The sequence below is a fragment of the Lepus europaeus genome, chromosome 13 (genome assembly GCF_033115175.1).
Source record: "Lepus europaeus isolate LE1 chromosome 13, mLepTim1.pri, whole genome shotgun sequence".
Taxonomy (NCBI): Eukaryota; Metazoa; Chordata; class Mammalia; order Lagomorpha; family Leporidae; genus Lepus; species Lepus europaeus.
The window spans coordinates 83,945,086-83,966,101 of NC_084839.1; the positions used below are offsets into that span (position 1 = coordinate 83,945,086).

Here is a 21,016-nt window from a genome sequence, read left to right on the forward strand (position 1 = left end):
ACACGTGGGCCCATCTGAAAGAGACAGCCCCATGGAGAGCACTGGCGGGCTGGCTTTCAGGCCAACTCTGAAAACCCACTTGCCCCGTGTGTTCTTGCCGTCATCTCTGGAGGAGGAGTGTCCCTGTTGGAGCTCATCTGGCAGACCACTGACGTTCAAACAGCAGCCCATCACTATGAAGGCATCAGAGACTACAGGTCGTCAGTGAGGAGATGACAGGGGGCCGAGGGCGAGCCACGGAGCTTGGGCGAGCACCACTCACCTCTCTCCAGGCAGGCCCTTTGTTTGAGGCTTACAGTCCCCAAACCTCAGGTGTGCTCATGAAACCCATACAGGTGGGACACACTCCTGGGCACGGCCACGCAGCCTGCTGTGGCTCAGCTGCGTGGGCTGTGCATATCTCTCCGCTTCTTTCATATACAAGCCCCATGCATTTATACTCTTCTCTTTGCACCCAGAGTCATTTTCATAGAGAGAATATTGTTAAAAAGGAAAACTCATGGTTTTAGTAAGATTTTCTAGAAAGAAAAAAAAAATATTGAAAGAAAAGTAGAAGCTCTGTTCCACTCAGCTGCACTCAGTGCTGGCATTAAACACGGCAAACACTTGCTCATTCTCCATGCGTGCGTCCTCACCATACACCACTGCCTTCTTTTTCAGAAGAACAGAAACCAAAGCTATGGACGCTGATATATTACCGAATGTCAAACTTGCGGTGGCCTGGTTCCAGCAGCAGAGGGCGCTCAAGGTATTTCTGGATCACGTGCACTTGGCCTTGGTTGTCTATGAAATCCAGAAGTTCCGAGGCCTCGGAGGAAATGAGGATGCCTTCACCTAACACACCAAAAGCAATTCAATGGTTTTTAGAACATTCAAAATTTGCAACCATCACTACAATCTAGAACATTCTAATCACCTCCCCTGCAAGGCTCTGTGCCCATCAGCTGTCACTCCCCATTTCCCCCTTACCCCAGCACCTGACAACCACTCATCTATTTCTCTGTCTCCATAGATTTTTCCTCTTACGGACATTTCATATAAATGGACTCATACAGAAAGGAGCCTTTTGTATCTGGCTAATTTTACTTAACACGAAGCTTTCGAAGTTTATCCATGGTGTAGCATGTATCAGTACTTCATTCCTTTGTATGGCTACATACTGTTTCAATGTATGACCAAACCACATTTTGTTGATTCATTCACTCATCAATTGATGAACATTTGTGTTGTTTTTACTGTTGTTTGGCTCTTATTAATAACACTGCTATAAAGATCTACACATAAGCTTTTGTGTGGAAATATGTTTTCAATTCCTTGGGAATATGCCTAGGAGTGGAACAGCTAGATTATGCTATAGTTCTATGTGTAGCTTTCTGAGAAATCACCAATCTGTTTTCCAGTGTGCACAACCTTACACCCCACCAGTAACTCCAATTTCTTCACATCCTTGTATAGCCTTGTTATCAACTGTCTTCTTGATTACAGCCCTCCTAATGGGCAGGACGTGGTATCTCATTGTGCTTTTGGTTTGCATTTCCCAGGGACTCACCATGTTGTACTTGTCTCATGTGCTCGTTGGCTATTTGGGTATGTTCTTTAGGGAAATGTCTATTCAGATTCTCATCTGTTTCTTGACGGAATTATTTGTCTTTTTTATTACTGAGTTATAACAGTTTTTGAAAAAACATTCAGGATACAGGTCCCTTATCTGACACGATTTGCAAGCATCTTCTCCAATTCTGAACAGTTCTACTATTGCATGGGTATCCCAAGGTCCTTTGAAAGCTACACTTCCCTCCTCAAAGCATCTCCATCCCTGATAACCACTAATCTGCTCCCCATTTCTATAATTCTGTCATTTTGAAACATAAACAGAATTATATAATATGTGATCTTTTAGGATTAGCTCTTGCCACCAAGCGTAATTCCCTAGAGATTCATCCAAATTACTGTGTGTATCAATGTCTGATTTCTTTTTACTTATGAATAGAATTCAATGGTTTTAGTTCACAACACTTTATTCAATCATCCGCCCATTCTGCTAGCAGAACATGACAGAGCCAGTTTCTCTAGGTCCTCGCCAGTAGTTGTTGTTGCCATTGCTTATTTTAGCCATTTCAATAGGAGTGGCAGTGTGTTGTGGTTTTCCTTTGCATTTTCTTAATGGTTAATGATATGGAAAATCTCCTTTATTTGCTTTCCATCTCTGCAACTTCTATAAAGAAATGTATTTTTACATCTTTTGCTCATTTTCTAGTTGGACTGTGTGTCTATTGTGTTTACTGTTAACAGTTTTAAAAGTTGTCTTGGAACTTTATGAAATACATGAAATCTATTCTCATTATATTAATACAAATTATTAAAGTTGTTTATTCTAGATTTGAGTCCTCTATTTTATATTACATATATGGTTTGGAAATCCCATCTCAGTCTAAAGCTTTTCAATCTCTTAATGGGATTTTTTTTCATAGAGCAGAAGTTTTATTCTGACGTAGTTCAACTTACCAATTTTTACTTTTATGGATTTTACGTTGGCATCAAGTTTAAGACTTTTTTGCCTCACTCTTAATCTGTCCTCCCACCCCAATATTTAGTTTCATATTTAAGTCCATAATCTGCTTTGAGTTACTGTAGGAGGTGTGAGGTTTAGACTGATGTTCCTGTTTCTGTTTTGCATATGGTGCAAAACACCTTATAGAGCACAAGCACATTTGTCAGAAAAATTTATCCTTCCTCTACTGAATGGCCTTTGTACCCTTGTAAAAAATTGGGTGGGCATGCATATTTGGGTCTATTTTTGCACACTCGTATCTCTTCTACTGGCTTGTTTCTATTTCTATCCTTCCATGAACACAACATATTACACACAAAGCTATATCACATGCCTTAACACCAGGCAGATGATTACTTCCACACTGTCCTTTTTCAAAATTGCTAAGCCTCTGCCTTTCCACAGGAATTTTAGAAGAAGGCTTACATGTGCACAAAAGCCTTCCTGAGACTTTGATAGGAATTAAATTAATATAATTGAGTCCTGCAACCTGTGAATATGGTGTATGTCTTTCCTTATTTTTTAAAAAAAGATTTATTCTATTTATTTGAAAGGCAGAGTTACAGAGAAGCAGAGGAGAGACAGAGAAAGAGAGGATTTCCATCTGCTGGTTCAGTCCCCAAATGGCTGCAACAGCCGGAGCTGTGCCGATCCAAAGCCAGAAGCCAGAAGCTTCATTCAGATCTCCCCGATGGGTGCAGGGGTCCAAACACCTGGGCCATCTTCCATTGCTTTTCCAGGCCATGGAAGAGAGCTGGACTGGAAATGGCGAAACCGGGACTCAAACCGGTGCCCATATGGGATACTGCTGTCATGGCTTTAACTGCTCTGCCACAACACGGGCTCTTTAAACTCTTACATTACTTTCTTGTTTACATATGGGAAAAGCCTGTTTCAAACACAGTGAACTCTTCAGTGTCCTTTTTTTACTTTATATTCTCAATATCTTCACTATTTCCAAATTAATTTCACAATTATGTTAGTGTCTGAAAAACTCCCAGCATGGGGCTGGAGCTGCGGTTAAGGCAGGTTAAACAGGCTAAGCTGTCACTTGTGACACCAGCATCCTATCATCAGGGTGCTGGTTCAAGTCCCAGCTGCTCTGTTTCCAATCCTTGCCAATGCACCTGGGAAGGCAGCAGAAGGCAGCCCAAGTGCTTGTGGGAGATGAGTTCCTGGCTTCTGATTTCAGCCTGGCTCAGACCTGGCCATTGCGGCCATTTGGGGAGAGAAGCAGTGGGTAGAAAATCATTCAATCAATTCTCTCTTTCTCTCTCTCTCTCTCTCTCTCTCTGTCACTATATGACTTTCAAATAAATAAATAATTGTTTAAAATAATCCCACCATATGGATGGCACAAAGTTACACATTGATTTGCTGACTTGCTAGGCTATGAGTACGATTTGCTCTAGCTCACTCTTGTTTCTTTGTAAGTATTTCTTTGGAGCATGTTTCAGGAATGAGATTACCTGTTCAAACAATCCATACTTTTTATGGCTCTTGCTCTCTGTCTTCCTATTGCTCTTGCACAGGGCTGTGAACTGTCATTAAAGGTTTTTGTTTTCTTATAAGTGTACAATGATACTTAAAAGCCAAATTTATTTTGTTAGATTTGGACACTAGAATAGCTTGTTTCCGTGTGTTTGTTAATGTCATTTATATGTTTATATCCTCATGCACTAAACATGCAGAAACGATGAAGGAATTTTGGGACTTTTTTTAAGAAGCTTCAAGGTCATGGTCATTTTTACCATTGCTGTTCCCATTTGGAAACAGGTGCATCACTAACTATCCTTAGGACTAAATTGTGGGTCCATGAGAGCAAGAGATCAAATCTATCTTATTTATTCTTGTAATTCCGAACATTCACCCATTCACTCAACACTGAACCTCTGTGGGGTGCCACGTGCTGCGTGGCACGGATGGGACGCGGTCTACCATGCCTGCCGGCTTTCACGGGCTCTGGGGAATGGCCACAGACAGGAGGCCACACAGGGAGACATGCTCCGGGCAAGAGGTGAAGGTAGCGAGGGTCAGACATGGGCAGTGGAGCTGCTGAACAGGGGCTTGATCCCGACCCAACCATCCCAAGCATGGGGTAGGCACTAAACTGCTTGTTTAAGAGGATAAAAGCCTTCCATTTATTCTGTTGGTTTCATTTCATACTTCCCAGACAAAACAATTACCCACCACTTACCTCCACTCCTAAAGTGAAAATTCTCTGGCATTTTCTTCTCTCTTGTCTCTCCCTGCTGCTGGGCCTCCCGCTAAGACTTGGCTTGGGGAGAATCCAGGGACCACCCACGTGTCCTCACAAGGGCCTTTCTGACCCCAAGCCCAAAACCTCAGGAAGACTCTGGAATACCATGGATGCCTATTTCCTCTTCCACTCCCCCTCTCCAGTTAGGACCAAAGCGGGGGACAGGACTGGAGAAGAGGTCACGGGAGGTAAAGAGGAGGCACCTGGCTCGTGGCCGGAGCCCAGCTCTCCCATCCCAGGAGACCCAGGCGATGCCCTCCCATCACATGGGTGGTGGCAAAGGAGATGGGGCCCACCGGACCCCAGGACAGAAACGAGTACCTGGTCTCCAAGGCAACAGAAGAGGAAGTAGGTCCGCGATGGAATGATTTTCAATGAGCAAGTGACGGTCATTAGAGAGAGAGGCTGTTCATGTGCTCACTACGTTGGGAACTACTGGTTTTAAGCCCGAGTTACTGCTATAACCTCACCCCTTCTATGCACTCATCTAGCACACATGTACTGAGTGCCCACAAGGCGGGTACAAAGATGAACGAGACAGAAATTTTCAAAGTTCTGTGATGACATGGAGCTTATGAGACAGAGAAACGAATAGTAACACAGAGCTAGGAAGGGGTTATACAAGGTGGGAAAAACAGCAGAGGAAAGAGACAAAAGCAATGGGCCTGGGGGCTACTGCAGGTGAGAAAAGCCGTTTCTGACGAGGCAACAGCTGAGCTGAGATAAACAGCAAATAGTCCATGTAACTGCATTCCAGGCACTGAGACAGCTAGAGCACTTGAGGGCCACGGCAGACTTCGTGTGTACACAGTGCAGTGAGCAAGGCCGAGAACGGAAGGAGACGAGATCAGACAGGTGAGCAAACGTATAATGGTGTGGACTACCGCCAGGAACCTGGAGTTGATTCTAACTGCGTCAGGAAGCCAGCTGGTTGGTCTTGAGCAGTCACGTGATCATATCTGTTTTTAAAGTACCACTCTATCTGGGAAGAGGGCAGCCAGCTGTGAGCAGGTGGTGTCGTTACACGAAACAGAATGGTGGCTTTAATTTAGAGTGACAGCAATAGAAACGGCAAGAGAAAGCCCAACTCAGAATATACTCTGACGGCAGAGCTAGCAAGACTTGCTAATGCACTAGGTCAAGACTGCAAGGAAGAACTGCAGATGCTGGGCTTCAGCAACCCGGCAAACGGTGGGATCTTACACCAAGTGAGCAGACTGGAAGAGGGGCAGGCCGGGCACAGTGTGGGGCAAGCGAGGAGTCCGGCATCCGACATGTCAAGTTGAAATGCCTTCTTAGAGATGGTGAGGGTGCCAGTGAAGGCAGAGCTTAAAGGGACAGACCTGGACCAGAGATGAACATTCAGAACGCATCCGTGTGTAGACAGGTATTTAAAACTATATAAACAGATGTCTCTACTCTCGACAATTCAGATTAGAACAGAGTCATTCCCTAACAGACATCACTAAAATCTTACGCAATGCAGGTAGGAGTTGTGGCACAACAGGTTAGGTTGCCACTTGGGATGTGCACATCCCATATCAGAGTACCAGTCTGAGCCCTGGTTACTCTGCTTCTGATCTAGCTTCCTGCTCATGTACCCTGGCAAGGCAGCAGATGTTGGCTGAAGTGCTTGGGCCCCTGCCACCCACCTGGGAGACGCTTTGGTTTGGTCCCAGCAAACCCTGGCTGTGGGGTTTTGGGGGTGAACCAGCAGATGGAAGATCCCTCCCTTTCTGTACTCTACCTTTCAAGTAGATGATCATAAACAAATAAATATTTTTTAAAAATTGAATTCACCATTGAACAAAGCATGACGGGAACCTACAGGGAACAAGAGGGATCAGCAATAGGGACTTACCCTTGGCACCAGCTGATGATTTTGCGATCCACACATTGCCCTCCCCATCTTCTTTCTTTCTGTTGTAAGAAGCCAGGAAGAATTCTCTTTCATCTGTCCTTGTGTTGTGGACCGGCGGCTGGATGCCATTCTGTGCTGGAGCAACCGGGGTCTTGAGAGTGGTTGGGTAAATCACATAGGACTCAGGGAACCAGGTGCAGGACTCGGCCAGTTCCGGGCTTGTCTTGATCAGCCTGGCAAGTGACAGAGGGTCAGTCTCCCTTCTTAGTGCACTGTTGCTGGATGTAGAAAGGACACTAGTTTCCCGCAGAGCTTTTCAAGGAGGCAAGGCATGACCTGGTCTCCTCACCACCCTTCTCTCTGCCCTTGGCCTCCCCATTCAGACATGTAACACACTGCCGGGCAGCACACGGCTGTCAGATGCAGTGTTAAAGGCATCTCCCGGCTCATTCAAAAGGCTTAACAACCAGAACAGCAGCTCCTTTTTTAAATGCATTTCTAAAGAAACTCAAATGATGTAATCCTGAGCTGACATCTTTTCAACAGAGATGTTGTGGATGAAGCAGATTCACACTAAAAAAATGAAGTGGGCCGGCGCCGTGGCTCAACAGGCTAATCCTCCGCCTTGCGGCGCCGGCACACCGGGTTCTAGTCCCGGTCGGGGCACCGATCCTGTCCCGGTTGCCCCTCTTCCAGGCCAGCTCTCTGCTGTGGCCAGGGAGTGCAGTGGAGGATGGCCCAAGTGTTTGGGCTCTGCACCCCATGGGAGACCAGGAGAAGCACCTGGCTCCTGCCATCGGAACAGCGCGGTGCGCCGGCCGCAGCGCGCTACCGCGGCGGCCATTAGAGGGTGAACCAACGGCAAAGGAAGACCTTCCTCTCTGTCTCTCTCTCTCTCACTGTCCACTCTGCCTGTCAAAAAAAAAAAAAAAAAATGAAGTGGGAAATGGAGGCAAATATGTAGATGAGCAGCAAACACACTATCTTAGCTCACATCTGGGAAGAAAAAAGGTGACTTAGGAATCAATGATCTGAAGACGTTTTGTAGTTCTTTATTGCTTGCCTCTAGCTCAGCCTGGCTTCAGTGAGAGAATAAAGAAGCAAGGTTTTTAATGGGATATAGGACACCAGTAGTCATAATGAAATAGATCTCCAGCTCCCAAAATAACATAACACCGCCGACGGTAAAGTCAGACACCGAGCAAGGTACTTTCAACACATAAGGGCTTCCCGTTGCATCTGTTCTCTGCTCTGCCCTGGAACAGGAGGCACCGGCATCACATTTCACTAATTGGGAGCTGGGCCACATAGAAGTAAATGCCCCACGACCACACAGGGAGTGAACGACAGCCGGGATGCAATCCTAAATGGGATGCAATCCTAAACTCCCAAATCCCAACTCCAAATCTACCCTTACTCCCCAGAACTCACAGCCACCCAGGGACATGTATGGGACTCCCCTAGGTGACACACTGTCTTTCTGGTTAGAATAGAACTGCTCATGCTGAGCCTGTGCTAAGATTCAGCTATAAAACCCAGACTGGGGAGCAGGCCTTCAGCCTAGTGGTTAGATATCTGCCTTCCATCTCAGGGCACCTAAGTTTGATTTCCAGCTCTGCCTCCTGATTCCAGCTTCCTCCCTGTGCAGTCCTGGGAGGCAGCAGGTGATGACTCAAGTATCTGGATTCCTGCCACCCATGTGGGAGACTTGGAATAAGTTGCCCCTCCCAGCTTTGCCCTGACTCAGCCCCAGCCATGTGGGAAGTGAACCAGCAGATGGGAGCTCTGTCTCCCTCTTCCTCTGTCTTTCCCTTCCTCCCTCTCTCCCTCTCTCTCTCTCTCTCCAATAAACATAATTTTAAGAAAGGAAACTTAGGGCCGGCGCTGTGATGCAGCAGGTTAAAGCCCTGCACCAGCATCCCATGTGGGCACCAGTTCTAGTCCTGGCTGCTCCTCTTCTGACCCAGCTCTCTGCTGTGGCCTGGGAAGGCAATAGAAGAGGGTCCAAGTTTGCACCCACATGAGAGACCCTGAAGAAGCTCCTGGATCCTGGCTTCAGATTAGCTCAGCTATGGTCAATGCAGCCATTTGTGGGGTGAACCAGTGGATGGAAGACCTCTCTTTCTCTCTGCCTCTACCTCTCTCTGTAACTCTTTCAAATAAATAAAAATAAATCTTTTTTTTTTTTAAAGGAAGCTGTACCCAAAAATATCCTGAGTCTGTGAGAAAATGGGAGATATAATGAAAAATTTAAAACTATTAATTAGTAAAGTAAATTTGTTTTAAAACTAAAGGCAACAGATTTTGAAAGTTATCTAAATGCAAAGGAACAAAAATAAATAAATCTCTAAAACAATGAATGTTCATATCTGTATCAGAATTGTCTCCGGAGGTGGCCACTGGTCACATGTGGCTGCTAAGCACTGGAAATGTGGCTGGTGTAACTTGGGAACTCAATTTTAAATTTTATTTAATCCTAATTTTAAAACTGATCAACACCGAGGCTGGCACTGAGGGTAGCGAGTAAAGCCACTGCCTGCGATGCCAGCATCCCATATGAACACCAGTCTGTGTCCCGGCTGCTCCACTTCTGATCCAGCTCCCTGATAATGACCTGGGAAAAGCAGTGAAAAACGGCCCACGTGTCTGGGCCCCTGCCACCTAGACACCCATGTGCCAGACATGGGAAGAAGCTCCTGGTTCCTGACTCTAGCCATTATGGCCATCTGGGGGAGTGAACTAGCAGATGTAATCTCCCTCCCTCTCTTTCTCTGTCTTTCTATCTCTTTCTTTCTGTAACCCTTTCAAATAAATATATATAAATCTTTTTTTTTTTTTTTTTTTTTTTTTTGACAGGCAGAGTGGACAGAGAGAGAGATAGGGAGAAAGGTCTTCCTTTACCATTGGTTCACCCTCCAATGGCTGCTGCGGCCGGCGCACCGCGCTGATCTGAAGGCAGGAGCCAGGTGCTTCTCCTGGTCTCCCATGGGGTGCAGAGCCCAAGCACTTGGGCCATCCTCCACTGCACTCCCTGGCCACAGCAGAGAGCTGGCCTGGAAGAGGGGCAACCAGGACAGAATCCGGCGCTCCAACCGGGACTAGAACCCGGTGTGTTGGCGCCGCAGGCAGAGGATTAGCCTAGTGAGCCGCGGCGCCGGCCTATATATAAATCTTAAAATACACCTGATGCATTATGAAATACATTTCCGTTTAGCACAACTTTCCTGATGTGGTGAGATGACACTTCACTGTTGTATTGCTGTGTCCCTTTCTGGCATCACACACAGACACATCCTTGTCCTACTCAGAGAGAACAGACTGATTCAAGTTCAAGTGAGTTTTTTTCTGTGCACTGATGAAACATTCTGATGCGTGTACTACTCAGCATGAGTTACAGCACTAGCTATGTAAATCATAACTGGTAACTAAAGTGAAATAAAATTCTGTGCTTTTCTAGCTCAATCACTAAGGACTGGGGACAGGCATTGGTTAAGACACCACTTAGGGGGCCTGCATCCCATACTACAGTGCCTAGGTTCAAGCCCAGTCCTACTCCCAGTTCTAGCATCCTAATGCACACCCCGGGGGACAGCAGGTGATGGCTCAGGTAGCTGACTCTTCGTGGGAGACTCAGACTGAGTTCCTGACTCTTGCCTTCAGCCTGGTCCAACTCTGGTTGTTGTAGGCACTTGGAGAGCGACCCAGCAAATGGGAGATCTCTCATTATCCCCACACCCAATACATTTAAAGAAAGTTTTTAGAAGTATGAACAAATTCTTAGTACTTTTTAAAATATTTATTTATTTGAAAGTCAGTTACACAGAGAGAGGAAGAGAGAGAGACCCATCTTCTATCCAGTGGTTCATTTCCTAGATGGCTACAACGGCTAGGGCTGGAACAGGCCAAAGCCAGGAGCCTGAAGCTTCCACAAAGGTGCAGGATCCCAAGCACTTGGGGCATCTTCTGCTGCTTTCCCAGGCCATTAGCGGAGAGCTGGCTCAGAGTGGAGCAGCTGGGACTTGAATCGGCACCCTTATGGGATGTTAGCATCACAGACAGCGGCTCAATCTACTACACCACAACACCAGCTCCCTAAACAAATTTAAATCAAAGGCAGACTACTAATGTGGAATTGCATAGACACAGAAATTAGAACAATAACCAGGGCAGTAAAGCCAAAAAAAGAACTGAAAGAAATTAAGTCACAAACTCACAGGGAATGGCAACTGCAGAGTAAAATAAAAAGGAGCAGGGAGTAGCTTATTGTGTAAAGGAGACGTTCTCATAAGTGCTTTCCTCTCAACAGTGAAAAAACAATCAATGAAATTAGTGGCTAGGCCAGGCGGTTCAGTGGGGATGCCACTCGGGAGGCCCATATCAAGTGCCTGGGTTCAAGTCCTGGCTCTGCTCCCAATTCTAGCATCTCGCTAATGTGCACCCCAGGAGGCAGCAGATGATGGCTCAAGTAGTTGGATCCTTGCTACTCTCAGGGAAGACCTGGATTGAGTATGGCTTCTGCCTGGCCCACCCCTGATTGTTACAGGCATTTGGGGAGGGAACCAGCAGTTGGGAGATATGTCTCTCTCTCTCTCTCTCTCTCTCTCTCTCTCTCTCTCTCTCTCTCTCTGTATGTGTGTGTGTGTGTGTGTATGTCTGTCTTTCAAAATAAAATAAATAAATAGGGGTGGGCATTTGGCATTTGGAGCAGCAGTCAGTTGCTGCATGAGATGCCCTCATCCCACGCTGAAGTGTCTGGGTTTAAGTCCCAGCTCCACATCTGATCCAGCTTCTTGCCAACGTGCAATCTGGTAGGCAGCAGGTGATGGCTCAAGTACTTGGGTCCCTGCCACCCACCTGCAAGAGCCAGATTGAGTTCCAGGCTCCTGGCCTTGGCCTGGGCCAGCCCTGCTTGTTGTGGGCATTTGGGAAGTACACCAGCAGATGGAAGATAACGCTTTCTCTTTCAAAGTAAACAAATGTTTTAAAAATTAAGAAAAGAATTTAGTGACTGAAATCACAAATATCCACCAAAATTTTTTTAACAGGATCTGAGCTTATAAACTTTGGTCAACTATAAAATGACTTGGATTCCTGCATGCATACAAAAGAACTATTTTAGAAGGAAATATGGTGAAAGAAACTATTCCAAGGAAAAAAAACTTAAAAAGAAATGTTACAAAAGGTAAACAATCCTCAGTAAAGCCACAGCTGCCCACAGACTACAAAACCCTTCTAACCAACCATATTAAAGATTAACTCAAGATTAAGTGTTTCTCTTTAGCTTAAGATGAGTGTGTGACATTAGAGATGATGCCCAATTGATACTTTCAGCAGACTTGGCCTCAGAACTTCCACAAGCAGGAAAAAAAATTGTCAAATTGCAGCACCCAAAATTTCAACCTCATGGTGTAGATATTTTTGAATCCTTCACATCTGTCAAAGATTTCCACCCACATGTGAAAAATTACTTCATCTTTTTAAAAAGATTTATTTATTTGAAAGGCAGAGGAACAGAGAGAGAAAGAGAGAGGGAGGGAGGTAGAGGGAGGGAGGGAGGAAAGGAGGAAGGGGGAGAGAGAGAGAGAGAGAGAGAGAGAGAGAGAGAGAGAGAGAGAGAATATCTTCCAACCACTGGTTCATACTCCCCAAATGGCTGCAACAGCTGGGGCCTGAATCTAGGAGCCTGGAACTCCATCCAGGTCTCCCACACAAGCAGCAGGGGCCAAGCTCTTGGGCCATTCTCCACTGCCTTTCCAGGCGCATCAGCAGGGAGCCAGACTGGAAGCAGAGTAGCTGAACTGGAACCAGTGCTCTGATATGGGACACTGGCTTCACAAGCGATGCCTTACCCCACTGTGCCACATGCTGGCCACTACCTTGTCTTGATTGGCAGCTCGGCTGTATTAAATATGGATTTGCTGGGATTTTAGATTGATTTTTCCTCCTTTACTTCATCTTTCTTTATGATACATATTGGAAACACTTGTTTCACTGTGCTGTGTGATACATGTTGGAAACATCTGTACTCAGTTTCCTGAAGCCAACTCCACAAGGCACTCTGGCTACAGCTGTTGAACTGGTACAGTATGTAGCACCTGCAAATGTTACAATGATTTGCCAGTTGGAATTGTTGAAAGAAACAGAAGACAATGAATGTAATGATACTGAGTTTTCTGTCAATACTCACTGAGAGATCAAAGAATTGTACAAAGATTTACTGTGTTGCGAACTTCAATTCAGATTTTTTTGAATAAAGAGAATGCTTGCCAAACTATTATTTTTACTCAATAAATATTTCACTCAATAAGCAAAGATAAAAATGGCAGTGTTATTTGCATTAATTTACCTCTCTATCTGCACTGCATATGAACCAGCTACATTTAAAGCTCCAAGAGAGGTGGGGAGGTGGGCACTTGGTGTGGCGGTTAAGATGCTCATGTCCCATATCTGAGTGGCTGGATTTATTCCCAGCTCCAGCTCCAGATACTAGCTTCCTGCTAAGGCAGACCCTCGGAGGGAGCAGTGATAACTCAACTAGTTGGGTTCCTGCTACTCACATGAGAGACCTGGATTGAGTTCCAGGCTCCTGGCTTCAGCCTTGGCCCAGCTCCAGCTGTTCAGGCAGCTGGAGACTGAACCAACAGATGGGATCTCTGTCTCTCACCAAAAAAATTTTTTTAAAAGATTTTATTTATTTACTTGAAAGTCAGAGTTACAGAGAGGCAGAGGCAGAAAAAGATAGAAAGAGAGAGAGAGAAATCTTCCATCTACTGGTTCACCCTCCAAATGGCCAGATCAGCCAGAGCTGAGCTGATCCAAAGCCAGGAGCCAGGAGCTTCTTCTGGGTCTCCCACGTGGGTGCAGGGGCCCAAGGATTTAGGCCATCTTCCACTGCTTTCCCAGGCCATAGCAAGGAGCTGGCTCAGAAATGGAGCAGCCAGGACTCGAACTGGCACCCAGATGGGATGCAGGCACTGCAGGTGGTGGCCTTACCTGCTACACCACAATGCTGGCCTCACAAATAAAATTTTTAAAAGATTTATTTATTTGAAAAAGTTACAGGGGCTGGCGCTGTGGCCCAGTGGGTTAAAGCCCCAGCCTGCAGCATCAGCATCCCTCATGGGCACAGGTTCAAGTCCCGGCTGCTCCTCTTCCGAGCCAGCTCTCTGCTATGGCCTGGGAAAGCAGTGGAAGATGGCCCAGGTCCTTGGACCCCTGCACCTGCGTGGGAGACCTGGAAGAAGCTCCTGGCTTCGGATCAGCTCAGCTGTGGCTATTGCGGCCATCTGGGGTGTGAACCAGCAGAATGGAAGACCTCTCTCTGGCTCTACCTCTCTCTGTTACTGTGTCTTTCAAAGAAATAAAATAATTTGGAAGGAAGGAAGGAAGGAAGGAAGGAAGGAAGGCAGGGAGGAAGGGAGGGAGGGAGGGAGGGAGGGAGGGAGAGAGGGAGAGTGGGAGAGTGGGAGAGTGGGAGAGTGGGTTAGTGAGGGTGATAGAGAGCTTCTGCCTACTGGTTCATTCCCCAGGTGGCCACAACAGCCAGAACTCAGCCTGGCCAAAGCCAGGAGCCAAGAGACCATGGCCTTATGGCCTGGATGGATTTCTGAACCTCTCTGAGTGGCAGCTGGAAGGAGTGGGCTGTGGGCCCAGCACAGAACCCCTGAGGCCCGGGAGGCCTTCTAAAGATGCCTGGTCACACAGCTCCCATGTCCCATCTACCCCTCTCTGAGTTGCCACCGTGTCCTACGTTCCTGATGTTCTGGAGCCCTTCCACACCACCCAAATCATGGGAAGAGGCAAAGAGACCGGGGAAGCATCCTCTCCCGGAGTCAGTGCGGTCCTCTGCAGGGCACCTGAGAGAAGGAAGAAGCGCATGAGGATGGTGTCACCACTTCTGAGGTTGCCATGACAGGGCACGTCACACGTCACTGAGGGACAGGAAGCAGGTACTGCAGCCACTGCCCATCGCCACTGTGCAAACGGGGACACTGGGATTCCGGGCAGTGCCACCTAAGGTCACATAAATGTCCTGGAACCTGCTCATGACTCCAGCCTTGTACTCACTCCGCCTCACTATAGCTGCCAAATACACGAAATATGTAGAACATTGTTTTTCACAGCATCCCATCCTCTGCTTCCCACTTACCAAAGCAAAATTCTACCTTTAGTGAGAAAAGTCCTAAGGAGAAGGACTGAACAAAATTCATAAAAATGTCTAAAAGAAATCTGAATAAACAATCCTGTTCTGCTTCTAGTGTAACAGTCTTCTGCACTGTAAATCTATGAATAGGTAATAAGAAAACTGCAGGGGCCGGCGCTGTGGCACAGTAGGCTGAGCCTCTCTGCCTGTGACACTGTCATTTCATATAGGTGATGGTTCGAGTCCTGGCTGCTCCTCTTCCAATCCAGCTCTCTGCTATGGCCTGGAAAAGCAGTGGAAGATGGCCCAACTGCCTGGGTTCCTGCACCTGTGTGGGAGACCTGGAAGAAGCTCCAGGCTCCTGGCTTTGGATCGGCTCAGCTCTGACTGTTGCAGTCATTTGGGGAATGACCCAAGGGATGGGAGACCTTTTTCTCTGTCTCTCTCTCTCTCGCTCTGTCTGTGACTCTAACTCTCGAATAAATAAATAAAATCTTTAAAAAGAAAATAGAAGACGGTAGGCCCTTTAGGAGTAGCTGGTAGATCTTGAGAACCCATCCTACAGAGGCCTGAGTGCCCACATTTCCAGGGCTAATGAGTTTAAACACAAAGCTGGTAACTGTCTATGAACAGTCAACCTACTAAGTATCCAGACCCCAAAAAGAAACATTAGAGAAAAGTGTGTTTTGTACCGTGTCTTACCTAAGTACCTGTTCAGCTACGTTCGAACATTGACTAATTCTCTTAGAAAGAATCCTGAAGACCTCATGCAGCCCTGAGCTCACCTGCATGCTGGGGTCTCCCTATCAAAATGGCAACAGTAACAGAAAGAACAACCACCTTAATGAGAAGCACCAGGAAGAGGAACTAAGAGACAGGCATGATTCCAAGCTTTTATATACATTAACTCACAACATACCACTGAGGTAGTTACCATTTTTAAAAAATTCATGTGTCTATTTGAGAGGCAGAGAAAAGAAGTAGGAGGGAGAGGAGAGAAAGAGGGCAAAGAGGGAAGAGGGAGAGGATAGTGGGGGAGGAAGAGGGAGAGATCTCCTATCCATTGATTCACTCTCCAAACACCTGCAACAGCTGGGTCTGGGCCAGTGGGAAGCCAGGAGCCTGTAACTCCATCAGGGTCTCCCAAGTGGGTGGCAGGGACCCAAGTACTTGAGCCATCACCTGCTGCCCTCCAGGGTGCCCATTACCAGGAAGCCGGAATCATGAACAGAGCCAGGACTTGAATGCAGGCCCTCCCATGTGGCATGCAGGCACGTTAACTAGCGTCATAAGCACTAGGTGAAATGCCCACCCTAAGGCAGTTACTCCTATGTCCTCATTGTACAGAGAAGACAAGGAAGGCAGACTCCAACATGCATTCATGTAGCAGCCCACTGTGCCAGATACACTCTACTGCATCACCATGTTTGCTCCTCACAACAAGGGAGGAACCGAAGCTTAGAGAGGGAAGATTTGCCAAGCTGACAAGAGGAGGAGCTGGGGTTCGAAACCACACCATTGACTTTGGATATCAGTCACCATGCCAATACTGCTGCCTTCTCCCTTACAATATAACTCCCGTGACGTCAGCCATACTCCAAGGGCACAGGGATGGGTGTGGGTTAGATCTAACCCGGTGGGTTAGACCCTCTTACACCTGCCCAGACATCCTTTCTGGGGGGCCAGCCTCTGTCCAGAAAAGCCTCCAAAGCTACATCCTCCCTCTCTCCCCAGGGCCAGCGGCTGGTGGACTTGGGAGCACAGAAGCCAGGGCCCTTTGCGGCTCCGCAGCTCTGTGGGCCTGACTTCCACGGAAACCATCTCTTGGCTTAGCCACGCCCTGCTCCCCTTGCTGCCTGAGGGGATTCTCTGGAGAGCCCTCCCCCAAGAAATCACTTACACAAAAAGCCCTGAGTCAGCCTCTGCCTCCAGAGACCCGCCCCCGAGGGACTCCAGCACTTTGCGGGCAACATTTGAGGTGGCAATCACGGCAGCTTAGAGGAAGCTTCAGAACTGAACTGCGCCGGCTATTTCAGGAAAAGAATCTCGCCCTTGAATTCCCCGGGCTTGCAAACACAGAAGACGGGAGCGTTAATGGACACTTACTTCACTAAAGACGCCTTTCGGCACAGCTTGTCGGCCCCTCTGTAGTAATTCACCAGCTGCGCCAGCCCGGGCTCGTGACCTAGGGAGGAAAGAGGAGGTCCAGAAGGGCGCAGGGGCAGATGGGGGAACGGGAGCAGTGTCAGCACCAACACACAGAACACAGCAGACACGCCACGCCCGGCTTTGCTGTCTTTGCTCGCAGGGCTGCTGGTTCGCAATGGAACACTTATTTATTATTTATTTCTCTCAGTTGGCCATGGCAACGCTGTCCCTTCCCATAGTGGACATGATAACAGCAGCGTGGTGTGGCTGCCCAAGACCGCGGCTACCTTTGCTTCTTCTTGTTAGGGTGAAGGGCATGGGGGGTGCTTCCCATCTCACCTCTCCCCGATCCTCACCACACCTCTCTCTTGGGTCCACACCTGCAAGTCTGTATTTCCCATACAGCGAGGCACACTATTCCACATCCCCAGTGTGCCAGTAAGGAAGGTGGCACAGCCAGCACACTGGACAGCGTCAGGGTGGAGAGGCCAGGCCTCTCAAATCAGAAGCCCTGGGAGCTTTCCTCTGGGCATCCGGCCCACGGGAAGCTCATGTTCAACAGCTCTTATTACAGCTGCCCTTCCCTATAACATTAAAGCAGGAAGGATGCAAGTAACTTCTACTTAAAGTAAAAAGTTCCGAATCCTAACAAAACGCATTGCATTTCCAGTAACATCAATGTAAGAGCAAACCAAGGGCTTAGAATCGAAGGTGCCAGAGGTGAGAGTAATTCACCCAAGAATGGCACACCATCAGATCCACAGCTTCAGGCATCAACAGCCCTCACTAGCTCCCTGGGGCTGAGACACCTGACTCACACCTCAACCACAGACCTTATGCCCTTGGGACTAGCATTCCTGAGCCTTCACCTTGCTCCATAAGCCCTTGGGCGTCATGGTGCCTCTAAGCAAGTGGTCATCATCCCTAATAGTGATGGCATGCAGCCATTTTGGTTGCGGGTGGGTTGTTTTCTTTCCCACCAAAACCAAATCTCGGCCGATCAGCTGCTGCACCTGCGGCACCTGCTTAGGCTCAGGGTCCCCTCCCCCTGGGGCTCCAGCGCCACAGCAGTGCCCACCATCCCTGCCCACGCTCAGGAAGCCATTTTCATTTGCTGGTGTTGGGATTCCACCCGAGCCTTCACAGATGAAAGTCAGCCAGTCAGGAAGAGAGGCAGGCGACCCAAGGAGGAAATCACTATTCTCCACTACAAGCAGTTTCTCCTCTTCTTCCTGTAGGACGGGCATTCTCTACTAAGGGCTTCCAGAGGAGACCACTTAGCACAGGGAATCTCCTGGCACATTCCCTGTGTTTGCAGATTCCTGGGCGTGAGAGCCAGCCCTTCTGTGGGGTCTCCACCCTACACGATAAACCTGTACAACAAAGCTGACCCCACTACTAGTCCAGGGAAGAGAATGCAATGAGGTTACCATCCACACCCTTCGTTTCTCATGTTGGCACAGCTAGACCGGCCAGCTCAGCAGTGGCCAGTCTCTGCAAATGCCTGCCACCAGCCAGACCACACCCACATCCAGACCCGTCTCCTGCCAGGGACACCAGGCACCACTCTCTGGGTGGCCCTCCAAGGCACAGAGGTTCTTCCTCCCTCTCTGTTCTCCCCTTGAGTGTCCTTGCAATGCAGTGGGCCCCCTCTCCAGGGGCATTCTGGCCAAGAATACGGCTGCTCAGGGAGAGGCCAGCCTGCCCAGATGACAGGGCACGCTCAGGTGCAGAGACGGGATCTGAACCCCTGTGCACAGCTCGTGGATTACGTCATTGAGAAGGAGCCGCCGGTCTCCCCTTCCTCCGGTAGGGGGTGTGCGGTGGTGGTGCCAAACACGCTCCCACCTCGCGAACCAGGGCGAGTCCGACGGACACACGGGGGCGGGGAGGGCGAACCCCAGCTGGCGCCAAACCGCTACCCAGGGCACCACTGTGAGAGGAAAGGACCGTCCTAAACCAGACGCCCCTCCCCTGCGCCCTGCCCTGGGCTGGGTGCCTTCTGGAGCTCCTAATTTTGGAATCCAGGTCTTTTCCAAATCCCCATGGCCGTTCATTTGAGCCTTTGGAGGCGGGGGCGGTGCAGAATCCACCCACAGCTCCCCATGGGCGCCCGCACCTGCAGGGCAGAACCACGAGCGCGGGACACCCGTGGAAGGACCCGGGCCGTCTGCTGAGCTCCGCCACCGCGTGGCCCCCAGACCTGCCCAGTTCGGGGGCTTGGACCCGGGCACCGAGGACGCGCGACGCCCCCCGGGCTGCCGGGGGCGGGTCATTGTCCCCGGGTGGCCGCCCCGCGCCTCCGCCTCCAAATCCGACTTTGGAGGAGAAAAGGCACTAAACAAGGTGGACTTGGGTCGTCCCAGGGCCATTTTCTGTCTGCTCCAGGAGGGACGGAGGGGAAGACCCACGGCCTTTAACACAAAAGCGCCCGCTGCGGCCGGCGTGGGCGGAGCGGCCGGGCGGCCCGGGGCGCCGGGAGGCGGGGAAGGGCGCGCGGCTCACCCAGTCTCCCGAAAGGCAGCCGGTTCCTCTCTCCCAACATCAGGTTAAAGCGAGGGTTGTCTCGCCGCAGGCGCTTCCAGTGGCCGGTGGCGAGCAGCAACCGGGAGACCTCGGCGTAGACGCTGCTGTTCTCGTCGCGCACCACGAAGGTGTACATGGCGGAGGCCGCGCCCGCGCCGGGCCCGGGCAGCCCCGCAGCCGCGCACGGACTAGCCGGCCGAGGCGGCTGCTCGGCTCGGACCCCGCCGGCGCCCGCGCCCCGCGCCCCTGGCTCGGGCCGCGCCTCCCGGCCCGGGCGCCGCCCCCGGCCCGCCTGCGCGCCGCGCCCGCCCCGCCTCCGGCCCGTGATTCCGCGCGCGCTCCGCGTCCCCGGCCTGCGTCTACGCGGGCAGCCGCGGGGTGCGGGGGAGCGGCGGCGGGCGCGGCTGCAGCCGCAGCTCTCCGACTCCGCAGTGGAGAGGGAGACGAGGCGGCCCCGGAGGCCCTGCCCCCGGCTATGGAGTGGTGCTGGCGGAAGCGCTCTTTCGGGGGGGCGCGCCCTGGGGTCTCCCTCTCCGTGCCAAGGACGTTTTCTGGCCAGAAGCGTGGAGTTATTTAAGGCCCTGCGTTGTGTTCCCACGCAGACAGTCCGGAGCTCCCGGAAGCGGTCGGTTGGCTTTGGGTCGAAGGCTCGCTCCTTTCACCCGGGGAGACCTCGTGGGTGGCTCGGGCTGCGGGCACCCGGGGATCCCCAGGCTCCCGTGCCCGTCCCGCCCTCGCCCGGTGTTAGGCCGCTGGCTTCCCCTTCCTGGGACTCGGCTTGCCCTGCTGAGTGAGTGGCGGTGGAGCGGTTCTTGGAAGTCGGTTCTGAGAGTCCTTTTAGGAAACCATGTTTGGTGCATGGAGGGGGCCGGAAGCGGACAATGACTGTCGGATTCCCCGCATATTTCCAACACTGCCTCGCAGAGTATCAACCCTGTGCCTCGCGTCTTTTTTTCTCTTCCCTAGACAGCTGGGCCGCCTCCCCATCCTTGTGCCCCCCAAGCTCCCGCCATCTACAGAGCATCTTGCAAAAGCTGCCCCGCTTCGCCCCTCTGTGCCCACGTGGAGCGGGCACTCACCCGCCTTGCACACGCGCCTGCACCTGTAGGCGTCCAGGAGCTGAGGGCAGCTTGCTCAGAGCGGAGTTGGGGCCGGCCCGGAAGCGCGGGGCTCTCACACTCCCACCCAGCAGCTGTCTGCGAGGGTCAGAGCCGGTCCGCGGGTCCTGCCTTCCTCCAGCTGCAGTGCGTTTGTCGGTGGAGCTGTGTCCCAGGCCGCATTTCCGTGAATCTCCGCAGGATGGAGCTCCGTTTGTGCATAGCTTGCTCGTCCATGCACCCTCTGTTGGCCCCCCACTCACTCCTCTCCAGAGACCAGGGTCGCCTCCCGGGTCCCTGTCCCAGGACCGCCCTTTTGGAGAACAATGCCATCGGCTGCGGCTCACACTCACTGCCGGTCCCTTCTCCACCGCCCTGGCTCCCATTGGGAACACCAGTGACCACTGCACTTCCAAATCAGCAGTTACTT

General features: G+C 50.0%; 1 protein-coding gene across 1 annotated transcript in view; it reads right to left on the bottom strand.

Moving 5' to 3' along the window:
• The window catches only part of TTL (tubulin tyrosine ligase), a 33,560-nt gene extending 13,900 nt beyond the window's left edge, over window positions 1–19,660 (bottom strand). Inside the window, exons 1-4 of the mRNA XM_062209841.1 lie at window positions 19,469–19,660; window positions 16,922–17,000; window positions 6,673–6,905; window positions 699–834 (exon numbers count right to left, since the gene is read on the bottom strand). Coding sequence (XP_062065825.1) covers window positions 699–834; window positions 6,673–6,905; window positions 16,922–17,000; window positions 19,469–19,625 — 605 coding nt within the window. The 5' untranslated portion in view covers window positions 19,626–19,660. The remainder of the gene's footprint in view (window positions 1–698; window positions 835–6,672; window positions 6,906–16,921; window positions 17,001–19,468) is intronic.
• Window positions 19,661–21,016: the final 1,356 nt, after the last annotated feature.